The 13,778-nt window shown below is 34.3% G+C and overlaps 1 protein-coding gene, 1 long non-coding RNA gene and 1 pseudogene across 5 annotated transcripts in view; 2 read left to right on the top strand and 1 right to left on the bottom strand.

Moving 5' to 3' along the window:
* Window positions 1-3,888: 3,888 nt before the first annotated feature.
* Window positions 3,889-9,031, bottom strand: LOC110409117 (uncharacterized). The gene is made up of 4 exons (XR_002444543.1): window positions 8,798-9,031; window positions 8,546-8,601; window positions 4,176-4,302; window positions 3,889-4,046 (listed from the first exon to the last, which is right to left on the bottom strand). It is a non-coding gene; the product is annotated as an uncharacterized LOC110409117 (long non-coding RNA).
* Window positions 6,533-8,386, top strand: LOC149527583 (protein RADIALIS-like 3 pseudogene; annotated as a pseudogene). Of its 2 annotated transcripts, none has more exons than XR_016350724.1 (2): window positions 6,533-7,095; window positions 8,143-8,386. The product of XR_016350724.1 is annotated as a protein RADIALIS-like 3 pseudogene, transcript variant X2 (transcript). The 2 variants fall into 2 exon arrangements; XR_016350723.1 differs by having other exon boundaries at window positions 6,547-7,114.
* Window positions 9,032-11,327: 2,296 nt separating the features above from the next.
* The window catches only part of LOC110408855 (AAA-type ATPase family protein), a 4,424-nt gene continuing 1,973 nt past the window's right edge, over window positions 11,328-13,778 (top strand). The window contains exons 1-5 of one of the 2 annotated variants that reach the window (XM_021417969.1): window positions 11,328-11,817; window positions 12,026-12,121; window positions 12,256-12,366; window positions 12,783-13,092; window positions 13,178-13,268. In XM_021417969.1, the coding sequence (XP_021273644.1) occupies window positions 11,542-11,817; window positions 12,026-12,121; window positions 12,256-12,366; window positions 12,783-13,092; window positions 13,178-13,268 (884 nt within the window). In that variant the 5' untranslated portion in view covers window positions 11,328-11,541. The remainder of the gene's footprint in view (window positions 11,818-12,025; window positions 12,122-12,255; window positions 12,367-12,782; window positions 13,093-13,177; window positions 13,269-13,778) is intronic. The other variant, XM_021417970.2, reaches the window with a different exon arrangement.

Here is a 13,778-nt window from a genome sequence, read left to right on the forward strand (position 1 = left end):
GGTATAAGTCAAAAAGAAAAAGAAAGCAATAGCAATTTATGAGCATGAACCTAGAGCTTTAAACTCTTACCTTTTTCGGGCGAAAGGCAGTAGCAGTCAACTTAAATAGTACAATTTAACTTCTTCCTAACAAATTGAAATATGAAAGGAAAGGGAATCAAGTTGCTCCGTTCTGCTTCACACTAAATATTTAATTTATTAATTAATGTATCATTGTCTTACTTTAAAAAGTATCAATTTAAATTTTTCTTATTTAAAAAAAAGTAATATTATATAATTATTTCCCATACTTTATCAAAATAGTAGACTTAATCTCTATATAGTAATTTATAAAAATTAAGTTTTTATTTTTTTAAAATTGATAATATTAATCTAATATATTAAAATTTTTTATTATTCATATTAATATAACATTTGATTATATTGATATGATATAATAATAGTATTAATATGACGTGACCAAACTCTAATATGAAATGTATAAATACAAACTTCAAGTTATCTAATGTGAGCTAATGATTTTAAACAAAACTGTAAAAGAAACATATTTAAAATATTAATAAATTTATGAAATTTAGGAAAAAAATGTTATGAGATAAAAAAATAAGAATTTTTATACTCTTTAATTTAAAACAATAATAAATATTATGAAATAAATAAAAAATGTAAAATCATCATTAACACATCATATTTAATGCCATATCATTCAAAAATATTATATCAACATAAATAATTAAAAAAATTTAATACAGTTAATGATTAGATTAATATTATTAATTTTAACAATATAAAAATTTATTTTTTATAAATTATTATATAAAAATTAAATCTACTACTTTGATAACGTATAAAGACTAATTCATAATTTAACTAAAAAAAAATTAAACTTAGGGCTTTTTCCACACGACAGTTGATTAAAAAATAAATTTTCTTGAAGCCACTTCGGGATTTCAGGGCCCACCAGCGATTTCTTCGTACCACCCTCTACCCCTCTTTAGCCATTTCCACAACCAAAATATCGTTTTTCACATCTAAAGAGACTAGCAACAGTAATGTAGACAAGACTCAAGGAAGTTTGCGTAAGAAATTCAAACGCTGCATTGGGTAAAGACGAAAAGATCCCAGTTTGGGCTTGCTTGATTCCCAGACATAAATCCATGGTTGCTAAGCGCATTTCCAGGTCTTTTCCAAGCAAATTACAGAGAAAAAGAGAGACGCAAACAGTCCTCACGGCTCTGGGGATGAGAAGGGGGACCATGGAAAAGACCTTCCTGTCTATTGTTGTGAGCTTTAATAATAGAAATAGCAAAGGACCCAGCAAAAGAGAAAACCGGTGCTTTTAGCCTTCGTGTATTTTCTGTAGAGCTTATGCAATTGTTTGTTAATTTAATTCTCACTAGGAAGCAAACAATGAAATCTGGTGACTATTTAATCTAAAGGAAAGAACAAAGCCAGTTGCATTGAAGGGAAACCTAAAATCTATTGCCCTGAGGTTTTGGGAAGAAATTGAACTTTCAATTGTCCTCTTGGTACACGTTTTGCTCAAAATTTATTGCTTCCATTCTCACACGTATTCTTCATTAACAAAGAGACTTGACATTTAATGCGAGCTTCTTCTAAGGTCCTCCAGTGGAAGACCTTGTCAGAATTTTTGATCAATTATAACTTACAGGAGAGCAGTGACACTGCCCGAGACTATAACAAAATAATTAAGACTTTCTCAATCTCCTTTATTTTCTTTTTTCAATTTATTATTATCGCATGATTTAAATTATTTAGAGTGATTTTGTTTTCTTATATTGTTTAATTTCTTCAACACAAATATCAAGCACAGGAACTACTTAAGATTTTACCTTCGTAACCATAATAATTAACAATTTGCATTGAAAAAACTAAAAGACCTTCTAAAATAGAATCACCCAACTCTTACTAAGAAATTCTATCATGAGAATAATGTTTTCATGAAGTTTATTAAATCAGTAAAGTTGCTTGAGAGACTACAATTCTATATAACTTCCTAATAATGTCTGGCCCAATAATTAAATTCTATGCATCTTGAATTTTCTTGCTACTATAGGTAGACACTCACCTAAGCAGCAAAGCCTTTCTAAAAGAGCAAGATATAGAAGCTAAGTGAATGGAAAGCGTTTTGCGAGCATTGCAAGCCTCACAAGGGCCAAAGAATATGCTCCCGTTTGGTCCTCATTCGCTTCAGTAGCTTTGCTTTGCTTTCTAAGCCTGACGTTTCTATATTCTGTTTGTGATGTTGAATTGTTGACAATGATATCATACTCTATAATTTTATGATCAGCAATCCTCAAATACATGAATGATTGTTTTGGCATGGCAAAGTACTAACCAGAAACATGCAACTGGCTGCTTCACATTGGGACAGTGCTCCGACAAGCAAGTTTGTACGACGTTGCAACTCATAAATGTTGATCCATACTTGCAACCAGACCTACATGCACTGCAAACTCCCCCGATTCGTTCTCTAGAATTTGAAAATGCCAAGACTAGAATACAAAATACAATTATCCACTAACTTTAATCTCATACTAAAAATAATTTTTCTATGAAGAAGAAACAATAGTTATGTAAAGAGTAGCGTTACATGCATTCTAAGAACTCAGGAGTCAATATTTTCGCTTGTCCCTAGTCACCATCCATATCATTGAGCACGCAACTGGTGATTAAGGACCAAAGGGAGGGATAAACTGTTGGAAATGCACATAGCACTTTTATGGCCATAAATGGCCATTAGATCTGTTCTTTCTTCCCCTTCCGGTGGGCGACAGGCTGAAAGTCATGAACTAGACCTAGCAGCTGTATCAAACTAAGCTGTTTTAGCGCTGTTTCCTTAATAGTTCAGGGACAAGATACCTTCCCTCAAAAAAGGGTAACAAAAAGGCAGAGCCGGGCCATTGAGGGATGAGAACAGCGGAAGCCCTGGACCATAGCCAACTGAATGTGCTGTTGCAGCAGAACGGCATCTTAGGAGGCCCAAATGGCCTACATTTATATAACCCAAGACGGCAGGGCCCGTAAAAGAAGAACGTACACAAACGTGGAAAAAGTCGCGAAAAACTGCTGCCAGTTGGGTTTATCATGGTTTTGATGACAATACAAGAGTACTGTCTCTCAACCTCCTCGCAATAATTCATTCAATATCTTATCCAACTTATCCAGGCCACAGACCCATTATCCATATCACCTGAGAAGTCCTCAATTCCTTGCTAGCTTTTAACATAGACTAATATGCATGCACACTATTGATTGGTTCATGAACCCTAGTGCCCTACGAGTGTATGCTGTTCTACCCTCTGCAAAGCAAAAATCAATGAAAGATCCTTTGCTCCCTCGATCAGATTCAGTTGTTATTAACATTTTCCTAAATGGCTAAACCATCTGTTCTTTTGTTCAAAGATTCCCTAAAAGGTCTTATTCTAGCAGATGTAGACTAGGCAAAAGCGGTGAATTTACTTTCATTAATTTCACTGCCAAAGGTTAAACTTTACTGCTTGATTGCCCAATTAACAATTAATATTAGAATCCAAGTCGTCAGCCACTAATATACCTACAGGTTGAATTTCGATACAGGTCTGTGCAAACATCATCTATTCTTTGAATGTGGAATCTAACCATAAAGGAAATAGAAAGGCTATCCAGGCATCTTCTTTTGACATATTCTGTCACTTGTTTTGGTAAAGTATATAGCAACCGTGAAATTAGAACAATCTCTACCAAAGGGAAAAATGGGAATCCATCGTGATAAGGATTCCAAATCTTAAGTGCATATTCGCTCCTCATTTACTCAAGCCACTGTCATCCAATGATTAGCCCCCAAAACTAAGCTTCTATTATTCTTTGACGCCAACTAGCCAACATATTAACAATTACCCATGAAAACTACATTTGCACAACGATAGCTTCCTGAACCTCCTTGCCACTTGCCAATATGAAAGGAAGCATGGGTTAAGTGAGAGTCGAAAAGATCAAATTGACAGCAGGGCAGCCAGAGTTGGATGGTGAGGAATTATAGCCAACTACTCATGTTAACATATGAGCGAAGTAAAGACAATTATTCAGTGAACGTATATCAACTTATAATATTAATTCAGAATAGAAAGCATATAGCAACAACAGGATACAAAAACTGATAAAATTTTCCGTACCTCCTTTCTTTAGTCCGGAAGCAAGTTCTGCATTCTAGCAGTGAAACATACACATGATCACAGTTCCACTTGCAAAAGGCTAGTCCATCTAGCCACTTGCGCAGTCGGTAAGCAAGGTTCTGGGTATCTGCCAAGATATTATCTTCAGTAGAGAATCTATATGCCTCACATTCCGAGCAGTAATTTACCTTTTAGTAAGAATTCAATCCATATCTTGGTTAGAATAAAAGCAAGTGGAAGAATCAACAGTCACAATCTGTGTGCCATAGAGGGGAAAAAATTAAAAAAGCAGCAAATGATAAGATTCATCAGCAAGAAGATCTTCCAAGATTTGGTAGCGGCCCAGTCGGATGCCCATTGACAAACTACATAAATTCTTATCACTATTGACTTTGATTATTTAATGTATTACATGAAGTATGCAGAACTAAAATCTGCACAGGTACAAAAAATAAACAAAAGAATGGACCTCAAAACTGAACTGACTTATTAGCAATGCCTTTGATCCCTCTCGGTGGCCTAGTCCTGGCTTTAAGGTAGCAGAGTTTGAGTGTTACTAACATAACCTCATGCCAGTTCACTTCATCATCATTAAGACCTCTTCTTCCCTCCAACATCAGATAATCACCTTCTTATCCTGGTGCATTGACGGTGATCACTTTGGCAACAACAAGATAAAACAGACAGGTACATGTTAAAGAACTTGACACAATCAGACTCGAGTGATTTCTCTCTATCAAGCTTGCCACAGGACATTGTGCAGAACACGAATGCATGCCCGAAAGATACAGAGCCGTCGTCAACATCTGTTATAAAGTTGATCTGCCTGAAAGTGTGCTAGTTGTCATTTATAACTATGGTGCTCCGAAGTTGGAAGCAACTCTTATCCAAGTATATTTGACAACAAAAACGACTTGATTAATTCGTGTTTTAGAGCTATTTTCTGCTGCTTCCACGGTCATAACAGGTATCCTGGAAGCCATCGTTCCACTGGCCGGTGATGGCCCTATGGCCCTATTTCTCTTCTAATTTTAAGAGAGGACTGCATACTTTTTGCCTTAATTCCTATGGTGCAACTCAATGAGCAGTTAAGAGATTCCCTTAACTGAGAGCTGATCAGAAAGATTATATGTACTTTGAAATTACTCAATTAATTAACACATTAAACAAATTGTGACTTTGTTGTCTAACTAAAACACCAAAAGAAACCTTATGAGTCGGTCTGCACCTTTAATTTTGCTTCGAAACACCATGTCCTTACCTTAATTCAACCCTCTTCTTCAGTTCAATAAGCAGGCCACGTCATCATCTACGTTTCACAAGAATTCATCATAACTTTGGCAGCTACTGCAAGGTTTTCAAATTTCTTTTGAGACAAGGTGAAAGCATATTGATTTTAAAACTTCAGTCCAAACAAAACTAGATGTCAAAATCAACATTGAGATGCTTCTAAAGATAGTTGCCCCTCCTAACACTTCCCCGTTATCTCCCACCCCCTCCCCCACCCCACCCCACCAAGAAAAAGAAACCAAAAAGAAAAAGGAAAAAGATTATTCATAATGAGTTGAGGCAGATAGCCCCTTATCCGAAAGGCCAACTGCCGATTGCTATCTTTACTGGGAACTGGTGGATAATGAAACAACCTGTAAAACAGCTTTAGCACTGCAAACAATGCTACAGCTATATCACCATCTCAACTAAGAAATAACGATCATTTTCCTTTATTGGCTGAAGATATTCCTGTGGGAGTTCTAGCTCAGATTAGTCCACACACTCATGGAACAATGCCAAGTCCTGCTAACGGAGCCATACAAGTTGGCTGACTGACTGGTGACTTGACAATAAGGAAATGAGTTGTATGTTTCTGAAAGCCAGCTAGAACCATTAGCAAAGGCTAACTAAGAGTGAAAAAATTCTTCACATGCTAGTGACACAAGAAAAACATATAACGACACTATGAGAAGTAAATTATTGCACTTGATAGAAGAAATTGACAAACAAGAAAACTCTAAGCTACTAGAACTTCAGTTTAATTGACCTCTTGTTTAAATTTTTCTGATGATCCCTTTCATACTAAAAGAAAATGTGAATACATTATCTTTAGCTAATGACAACCACTGGTTAGTCTAATTGATGCATCATTAGAAAACAACACAATATGAGTTTGCTCCAGCATACAGTATCTACATCTGATATATCTTCCCACTTAGTAGTAACTAACACGGCAAATCCCACTTGCCACTGGCCTAATCAAGGAATACGGTTTGGTTTAAAAAAATAGACTGTCCTTTGATACTGATTCGTCGCTTTTACTTCTTGTTCCTTGTGCTGCTCCATCTAGTGGTTCCTATGGGGACGGGTCACATTATACTCTGCCCTTTTGGTGGATATATTCGCCCAACTGGCTCAACCCCACCACACCTTTCCTCCTGCTTATAAGGAGCTCCTTTCATGGTATCTTTCCCATACCGCCCCCTTGACTCCAGTAATCTTCGGTGAGGAAAACAGCCCATCTTTTCCCTTGCATCCTTTTTGCAAGTTTCAACTTACTCTCCCTTCCTTTCTATTCAGGCACCGACATACTTCTTTAACTTTCAGCCTGTCATTCTCCAGAGCTTCTCAAAAAATCCTCCGATTTCATTTGCTGTACTTAGATTTTCAGTAATGGCATCCAATTCTCTCACTTCTTCACGTAGCTCTAGCTCCTCCTGGACACCTAAGCAAAACAAATTGTTCGAAAAGGCTCTGGCTAAATATGACCAGGACACTCCTGATCGCTGGCATAATATTGCTAAGGCTGTGGGAGGAACGTCAGCTGCGGAAGTCAAGCTGCAATATGAGATCCTAGTCAAGGATCTCAAAGACATTGAGTCTGGCCGGTACCCATATTCATATCCAAGTGGGAGCAGCAATTAAAGCAGTGAGTATACAAAATAGAGGTAATGTGCTAGTTACTTTATACCACTCAGTAATGGACCCAATAAATAATCAGCTGACATCCAAAACCACTTTCCGCGAGTATTTACAACTCTATTTAGTTTTCAATATTTGCAAGTTATCCACAAGCACTTCAGATAACCAAGAAGTGAAGGACAATGTAAATGAATGAATTTCACATTCCTAATGATGTGCTTTCATTGTTTTTTGCAATAAATAATAGTTTTGCGTTAAAAGAAAAAATGATTCTGAGATTTATCTATGACAGGGTATCCATGAAGTATATCCTTCTCCTTCCAGCTCCATACACCCACAAGAACTCTTACTCTTAGATCACCGCCAACACCAATTCCTTAAACAGTGAAAACTGAAGTCCCCTAGTGGGTCCATAGAAGAATCCTGAAAGTGGGGAGAGTGCAGATTTTTTTTTTTTTTGTGTGGTCCATCAGTTGTTTTTCTTTTCCTACGGAGCATTAGGCCACCATCCTGCTCACCTTACTGCCTATCAAGTTATCATTTAATTAATGTTTTTCCTGACGAAACTTCTTGGAACTACACACCTGTCTCTGAGCCAAACAAAGCCCACATGAAATCTAATCTTACCCTTTTTGGATAGCATGCCAGTGGTTTCATAAATTAAAAGTTCAAACAATTCCCATGTGAATATCAGAATACAAAAAAAATACTGCCTTCTTTTGTTTGATTTGAATGAGGAGTCACTTGCAAAAACTGAACTCAATGGTTTACAATTTTTATTCTCTCTATCTAAGTCACTTGAAACATTTTTTAATAATTTTCTGTATTTGTCTTTGCACACGACAAAACCAATTGCTTTCCAACCTATCTGAAACTATTGGCTCCATTATTACCTAAACTGATAATGTTTTAATGTTTTTTTTTCCTTTGAATCCTCAAAATTTGTGTTTCTGTCGTAACTCTTTGGATATGGGTTCAAGGTTTTCAATGGGCTATATAAAATACTAATTAAAAGTCCTTTTCTAAAGTCTAACCTGTTATATTTGTCTTGCAGGTTCGCTGAAGAGTCAAAGGCTATATATAGGTGAAAGAACGTGAAGCAACCAGAGACCTCAGTCCTCAATTGCCAGAAAGACTAGCCTAGCAGAATATTCCCTACCAACAAAAGTTCAAAAAATTGGAATTATTCCCCGCTGTAATACTGTATGCTGTTATTACTCTTTGCTCTTGTATCTCTTTGTATTCTCCTTTTACCCGTGTCTAGTGAAAATGTCAACTATTGTATTATCGATATATAATTTGCTTGTTTACAAAAAATTATTAAGTTAAAAATAGAAAAAAACCAGCCTACGTTTGAATTACAATTAAAAGATAAGCAGTAAATAATCCAAAGAAAATTCCATAAATGAGCCAAAAGAAAACTACTATTTAGGTGATCGTTGAAGAGAAATTGGAACCTGGTTAACCGCTGGAGAAGCAATCCAGTCGACAACCCGTTGATCTTGCAAATCAGCTAACATGAATCCAAGTAAAAATTAGTACAAAAAATTGCTTAACGACAAACAAATATTAACACTGTAATCATATTTGGATGGTTCGTGATCAAACATCGAATTTTATAAAGGAGAAATTCAAACAGTTTCTTCAATTTCCGGTACAAATGCCCAAAAGAGTAACGAAAAGGAAAATTAAAGTTTCTGATCTCTGACCTGATCATAGATGTCCATTTTCAATTTCGATTCTCGATCATTTCCTAAAGCGATCGGGTTTCTACTGTAAAGAGGAGTCTGCTGTAATCGTTATGAAGGATTTCGAGAGAAACGGAAACGACGGGAAGAAAAAACGTTAGAGAAGGGAATTGAAATTCTAAATGGACCGAAATTACGGTTAAGCGAAAATTTGCGCAGAGAGTGAGGGGACGTAACCTTACGGATTTTTGTGGCGGGAACTAGTTTTCTCGAACTTTTCCTTTTTCGTGCCAATGTTAGAAATTTAAAACGCCTTTGCATTTAAAAATAATAATAATAAAATGAAATATAAACCGGTATCCGCTGGAAAAATACTACTCTTTTGTTTTTTTATTCATTTTTTTATATATATCGCAATATGAAGTTCTTTTTTAGATATTTAATACTATTATCTTTCTATATTATTAAATTATTTTCATAATTTCTGTTTTTATATTAAAAATATTTTTATCATAAAAAATAATATAAAATAAATCAAAATCAAAATATTTATTTTAAACTCTAAAATATTTAAATAAAATAAACATTTATAGTCAAAAACAGAGAACGTAATAATACTTAAGATAAGTTTTTTTTTTATTTTCATGTATATAAAGCATACACTTATGCTTAAAAATGTGTGTACATTTAAAAATGATTAATCTTAAATTAAAAATTACATGATTTTAATTTTTAACTTATTAAAAGTTATCATTGTAGTTTGAGCCTTATTTTAAAAAAATAAAAAATCTTTATCAAGTTCAATTCAGTATAAAAGAAAAAGTGAAAATTTGATGAACTCAAGCTTAAAACAGGTTAAAAACTCCAAAGTGGTGCCCCCAAAAAGCCCAATAATTATATCAGCTTTAAAATTATATTATTTACTTAATCTTAATTAAAATTCGCATTGTGCTATAAAATATAGTAGTAATATCTTTTATCTTATATATATATTACAGTATAAAAGTTTTAATCTATGGTCATGTAAAATTTTTTTTTATAATAAACCTAATTTATCAGAGAAAAAAAGAAAAATCATTTAAACTTTGATTAATGGTAAAAAACTTGATTAATGTTAAGCAGGTTTACAAGTCTAGTATGTGTATTAAAATTACTAACAACAAAATAAAATCACTTGACATTTTTTTTTCTTAACTGTTGCATGTGTAATCTCATATTATTATTTTGGTACTCATCATTTCCATTTGTCATCAAAGTAATTCATCTTAAATGGTAAAGTGAATAAATTTTCACTTGTCACCACTTAGCTAGTTTAACTTAGAATAGTAGGATTGAAATGTTCGAGTTATTTCCTTCCTTTTTATCACTAAAATAAAATATTGTTTTCATTTACTAGTCTCCAATATGCTCTAATATACATATAATGTAGTTTTGAGTTTAAATCAGATTTTTATATTATACTCATTCTGTCTTATTATGTTTATCTCTTACTGATATTTTTAGTAAAATAAATTTAATTTTGATAAAAAATTTTAATAAAATCATAAAGTTATAAATGACATTACAATTTTTGAATTTTTAAACTTTTTCAAACATATTTTTTAACTTTTAATTATGTCTATATTTTTAAAATAATAATCAAAATTGAATTCAATTAATCATAAAAATCAAACAAAGACAAATAAAATGAGACGAATATAGTATCAATAATCTTAGTCTATCCAAGCTCTAACCTAACTATAGAAATATGTACATAATAAAATGAATATAAATCAGATTTACACTAATAAATATATTTATATATATAATCTCTATTTAAAAAAAAAGCTTGGGCCCAATGCTGACCTTGAAGCCCAAAATCTTACCCTTAGGAACCCAATCTAATCCATCAAGAGTACCAAACCCGTCCAAATGTACAGTATAATGAAAAAAGGGACAGTATTGGGTGAAAAACAGGTTAGAGAAAGATACAATATGATAAAATCAAATATGAATTTTTAAATAAAAAGCATACCAATCAACTATTAATTTCATGATAATAAATAATAAAATAAAATTAGTATTAATTAATTTTAATATAAAATGTTAAAATAGATTTTAATTTTATTATTTTTTGTATAAATAAAATTAATTATTTTATTTTTATATGATAAATATAATATGCTTATGCAAATATAACTTAATTAAATAATTATTCAAAGTAATTTAAAATATATTATACAATTGAAAAATTATATATTGATTTTAAAGAAAAAGTAAACTCTTATGGAGTAAACTCTTGTGAAGTCTTAGTTGATTATATCAACGATAAAGTGATTATTTCATCTAAATTCTTAATTAAAGACTTAATAAATCATAGTAACCATTTGACAAAATGCTTAAAATAATACTTATTAATTGATGTGAGTAAACATGTAGTAATAAGTGTATGGTCTAATTGAAACTTTTTCAGAAGTAATTATTGGTAGCAATAATATTTTTTTACCGAATTAGAATAAATAATAGTACAAAGAAAAAGCATACACGCTTGTCGGGTCGGTTCTTGGCTTGGATTACTCTCCAAGCAAATGCCCGTGCCGTGGGGTCAAATTTCAACCGTTTAAACCCTAGCAACCAGGGTTTATGCTCGCGCGCTTGTACCCGTCTCAGAAAACTTGTTTTCTTAATCCCCTTCTTCCTCTCCTTATGATCCGAATTCCAATCCCAACTCATTGGTAATCACACCATTGACTTAAACATTTAGTAGTTCTTTTGCTTAATAATCCATGGCTGCTTCTAGATTATCATCTTGCGTAGCATTAGCAGCCGCCGCCGCTGCTTCCGCCTCCACTCTCCAGAACCGCGCGTATGCTGATTCGCCATTTCGGTTCCCTCCGTTCTCCTCATCCTCTTCTTCTACTCCCTCGGTTTCGCAGACGGAGCAATCATCAAATGCGAAACCGGAGCCCGATGAGCCCAAAGGAGCAGGGTTCGATCCAGAGGCTCTTGAAAGAGGCGCCAAAGCTCTTCGAGAGATTAACAACTCTCCACATGCCAAACAGGTAATTATGTACATTTAATTGCCTTTTATTTTCTTTTTGAGACAAGAAGGAAAGAAAAATAGATTTTGGTTTGTTTTGTTGCCTGGTTTAGATACTTCGCAAAATAAATAAATAAAATTCGATTGACTGCGGATTGAGTGGGTAATCGAGTCTTTTAGAATCAATTGAGTTGCTGATATGAAAATTTGCTTTTGTTTTGGATTTTCAGGTTTTTGATCTTATGAGAAAGCAGGAACAAACTCGGCTAACAGAGGTATCAGCTGAGAAAGCTCATTATGAAGCAATTCAATCACAGGCTGATATCGTGAGTGATAAGCTAACCCTTGCATGGCTTCAATTGACTTACTCTCAGTCTATAGTTCTATTCCTTGTGTTGTAATACAGCTCGTACACACACTTGTTTGATTTTAACTCATACTATGATCATCACATTGGCAGGACAGGCAGCGGAAGTTGGCTGAAGAGCAACGGAATTTAATGCAACAACAAGCTCAGGCAAAAGCACAAATGCTGAGATATGAAGATGAGTTGGCCAGAAAAAGAATGCAGGTGAAAATGGCTGCTTTACCTATATGCTCATTTTACTCTATGTTAGTTTTACAAAAAGAGTTCTGTCTTTGACCCAGCAAGTACTACCCTGTGAAGCAGTACTTACATTGCGGTCTACTAGTAGAAAAAGTCACCGGCGTGCCTCTGGCATTGGTCGGTAATATCTAAAAAATGGATAACATATTTTAAGCATGCGAACTTTATTATAAACTATCTTTATTGAATCCTACTATATTGAAACTTTGATCAGATTGGCTTAAGAGATATGTCTTTTTGTGTAACGGAACTGACTGATGTATGAGACTTTGGTTTTGACTTTTCAATTAAAAGTGCCTCTTCTCTCCCCTTTTAAGCATCCAACTGGTTAGAACTCTTCTATCAAACTTTTATATTTAACATCTTATCAATTTTTGCAGACAGATCATGAAGCTCAGAGGAGACATAATGCTGAATTGGTTAAGATGCAAGAAGAGTCTTCTATCAGAAAAGAACAAGCAAGACGAGCTACTGAGGAGCAGATACAAGCTCAACAACGACAGACGGAGAAAGAGAGGGCTGAAATAGAGCAGGAAACTATAAGAGTTAAGGCCATGGCTGAGGCGGAGGGACGGGCTCATGAGGCAAAATTGACGGAGGATCATAAGAGGCGAATGCTAATAGAAAGGGTGAATGGAGAAAGAGAGAAATGGCTTGCTGCAATTAACACAACTTTCAGTCACATAGAAGGTACATGACATTTTTAGCATTCTTTGTCCTATTGGCATCTGTCCTCTATCTTTATGGTAATATTTTCTTAAACTGAAATTTACAGGGGGTTTTAGAACTTTATTGACGGATAGGAATAAGCTGCTTATGACTATTGGAGGAGCTACTGCATTAGCTGCAGGAGTTTACACTACAAGGTATTAGTACTCCCTTTTTTGTTGCTTTCAACAGAAGTTTGGTTTAGTTGAATATTCTATATGAAGCTTTTCCTGTATCCCCTTCCCCTCTTTCCCCCCTGGCTTTGGTGTTATTCTGCCGTTATGTTCACATTCTCTATATTTGGAAACAAAATTGCTAGTTTGCTTTATTGAAATTTGTATCATGAAAAGCTCATTTCAATGCTTGAGGTACTGGAAAGAAGTTTTTTTGTGCTCCTACCATCCATGGTCCTATCAGGCATTGATCATCTGGGTGGTATGGGCGGTTTTTGGGAGTGTGTAGCTGTGTTGGATGTTGGCACCATGTTAGCATCACGTTGGCTGTGTTAAAAATATGTTAGAAACACATGTGAACATTATATTGAGAGAAGCAATAATCTGTTCTATGACTCGGCAGTACTGCCACATCTGACAGCCCCTTGAACTCTGCCATCACCACCTTCTGTTTTGGCTGGAATAACCGTAATAATCATTTTGGCAATTTTTGAG

The sequence above is a fragment of the Theobroma umbraticum genome, unplaced genomic scaffold (genome assembly GCF_002168275.2).
Source record: "Theobroma umbraticum cultivar Fairchild unplaced genomic scaffold, ASM216827v3 scaffold_44.0, whole genome shotgun sequence".
Lineage (NCBI taxonomy): Eukaryota > Viridiplantae > Streptophyta > Magnoliopsida > Malvales > Malvaceae > Theobroma > Theobroma umbraticum.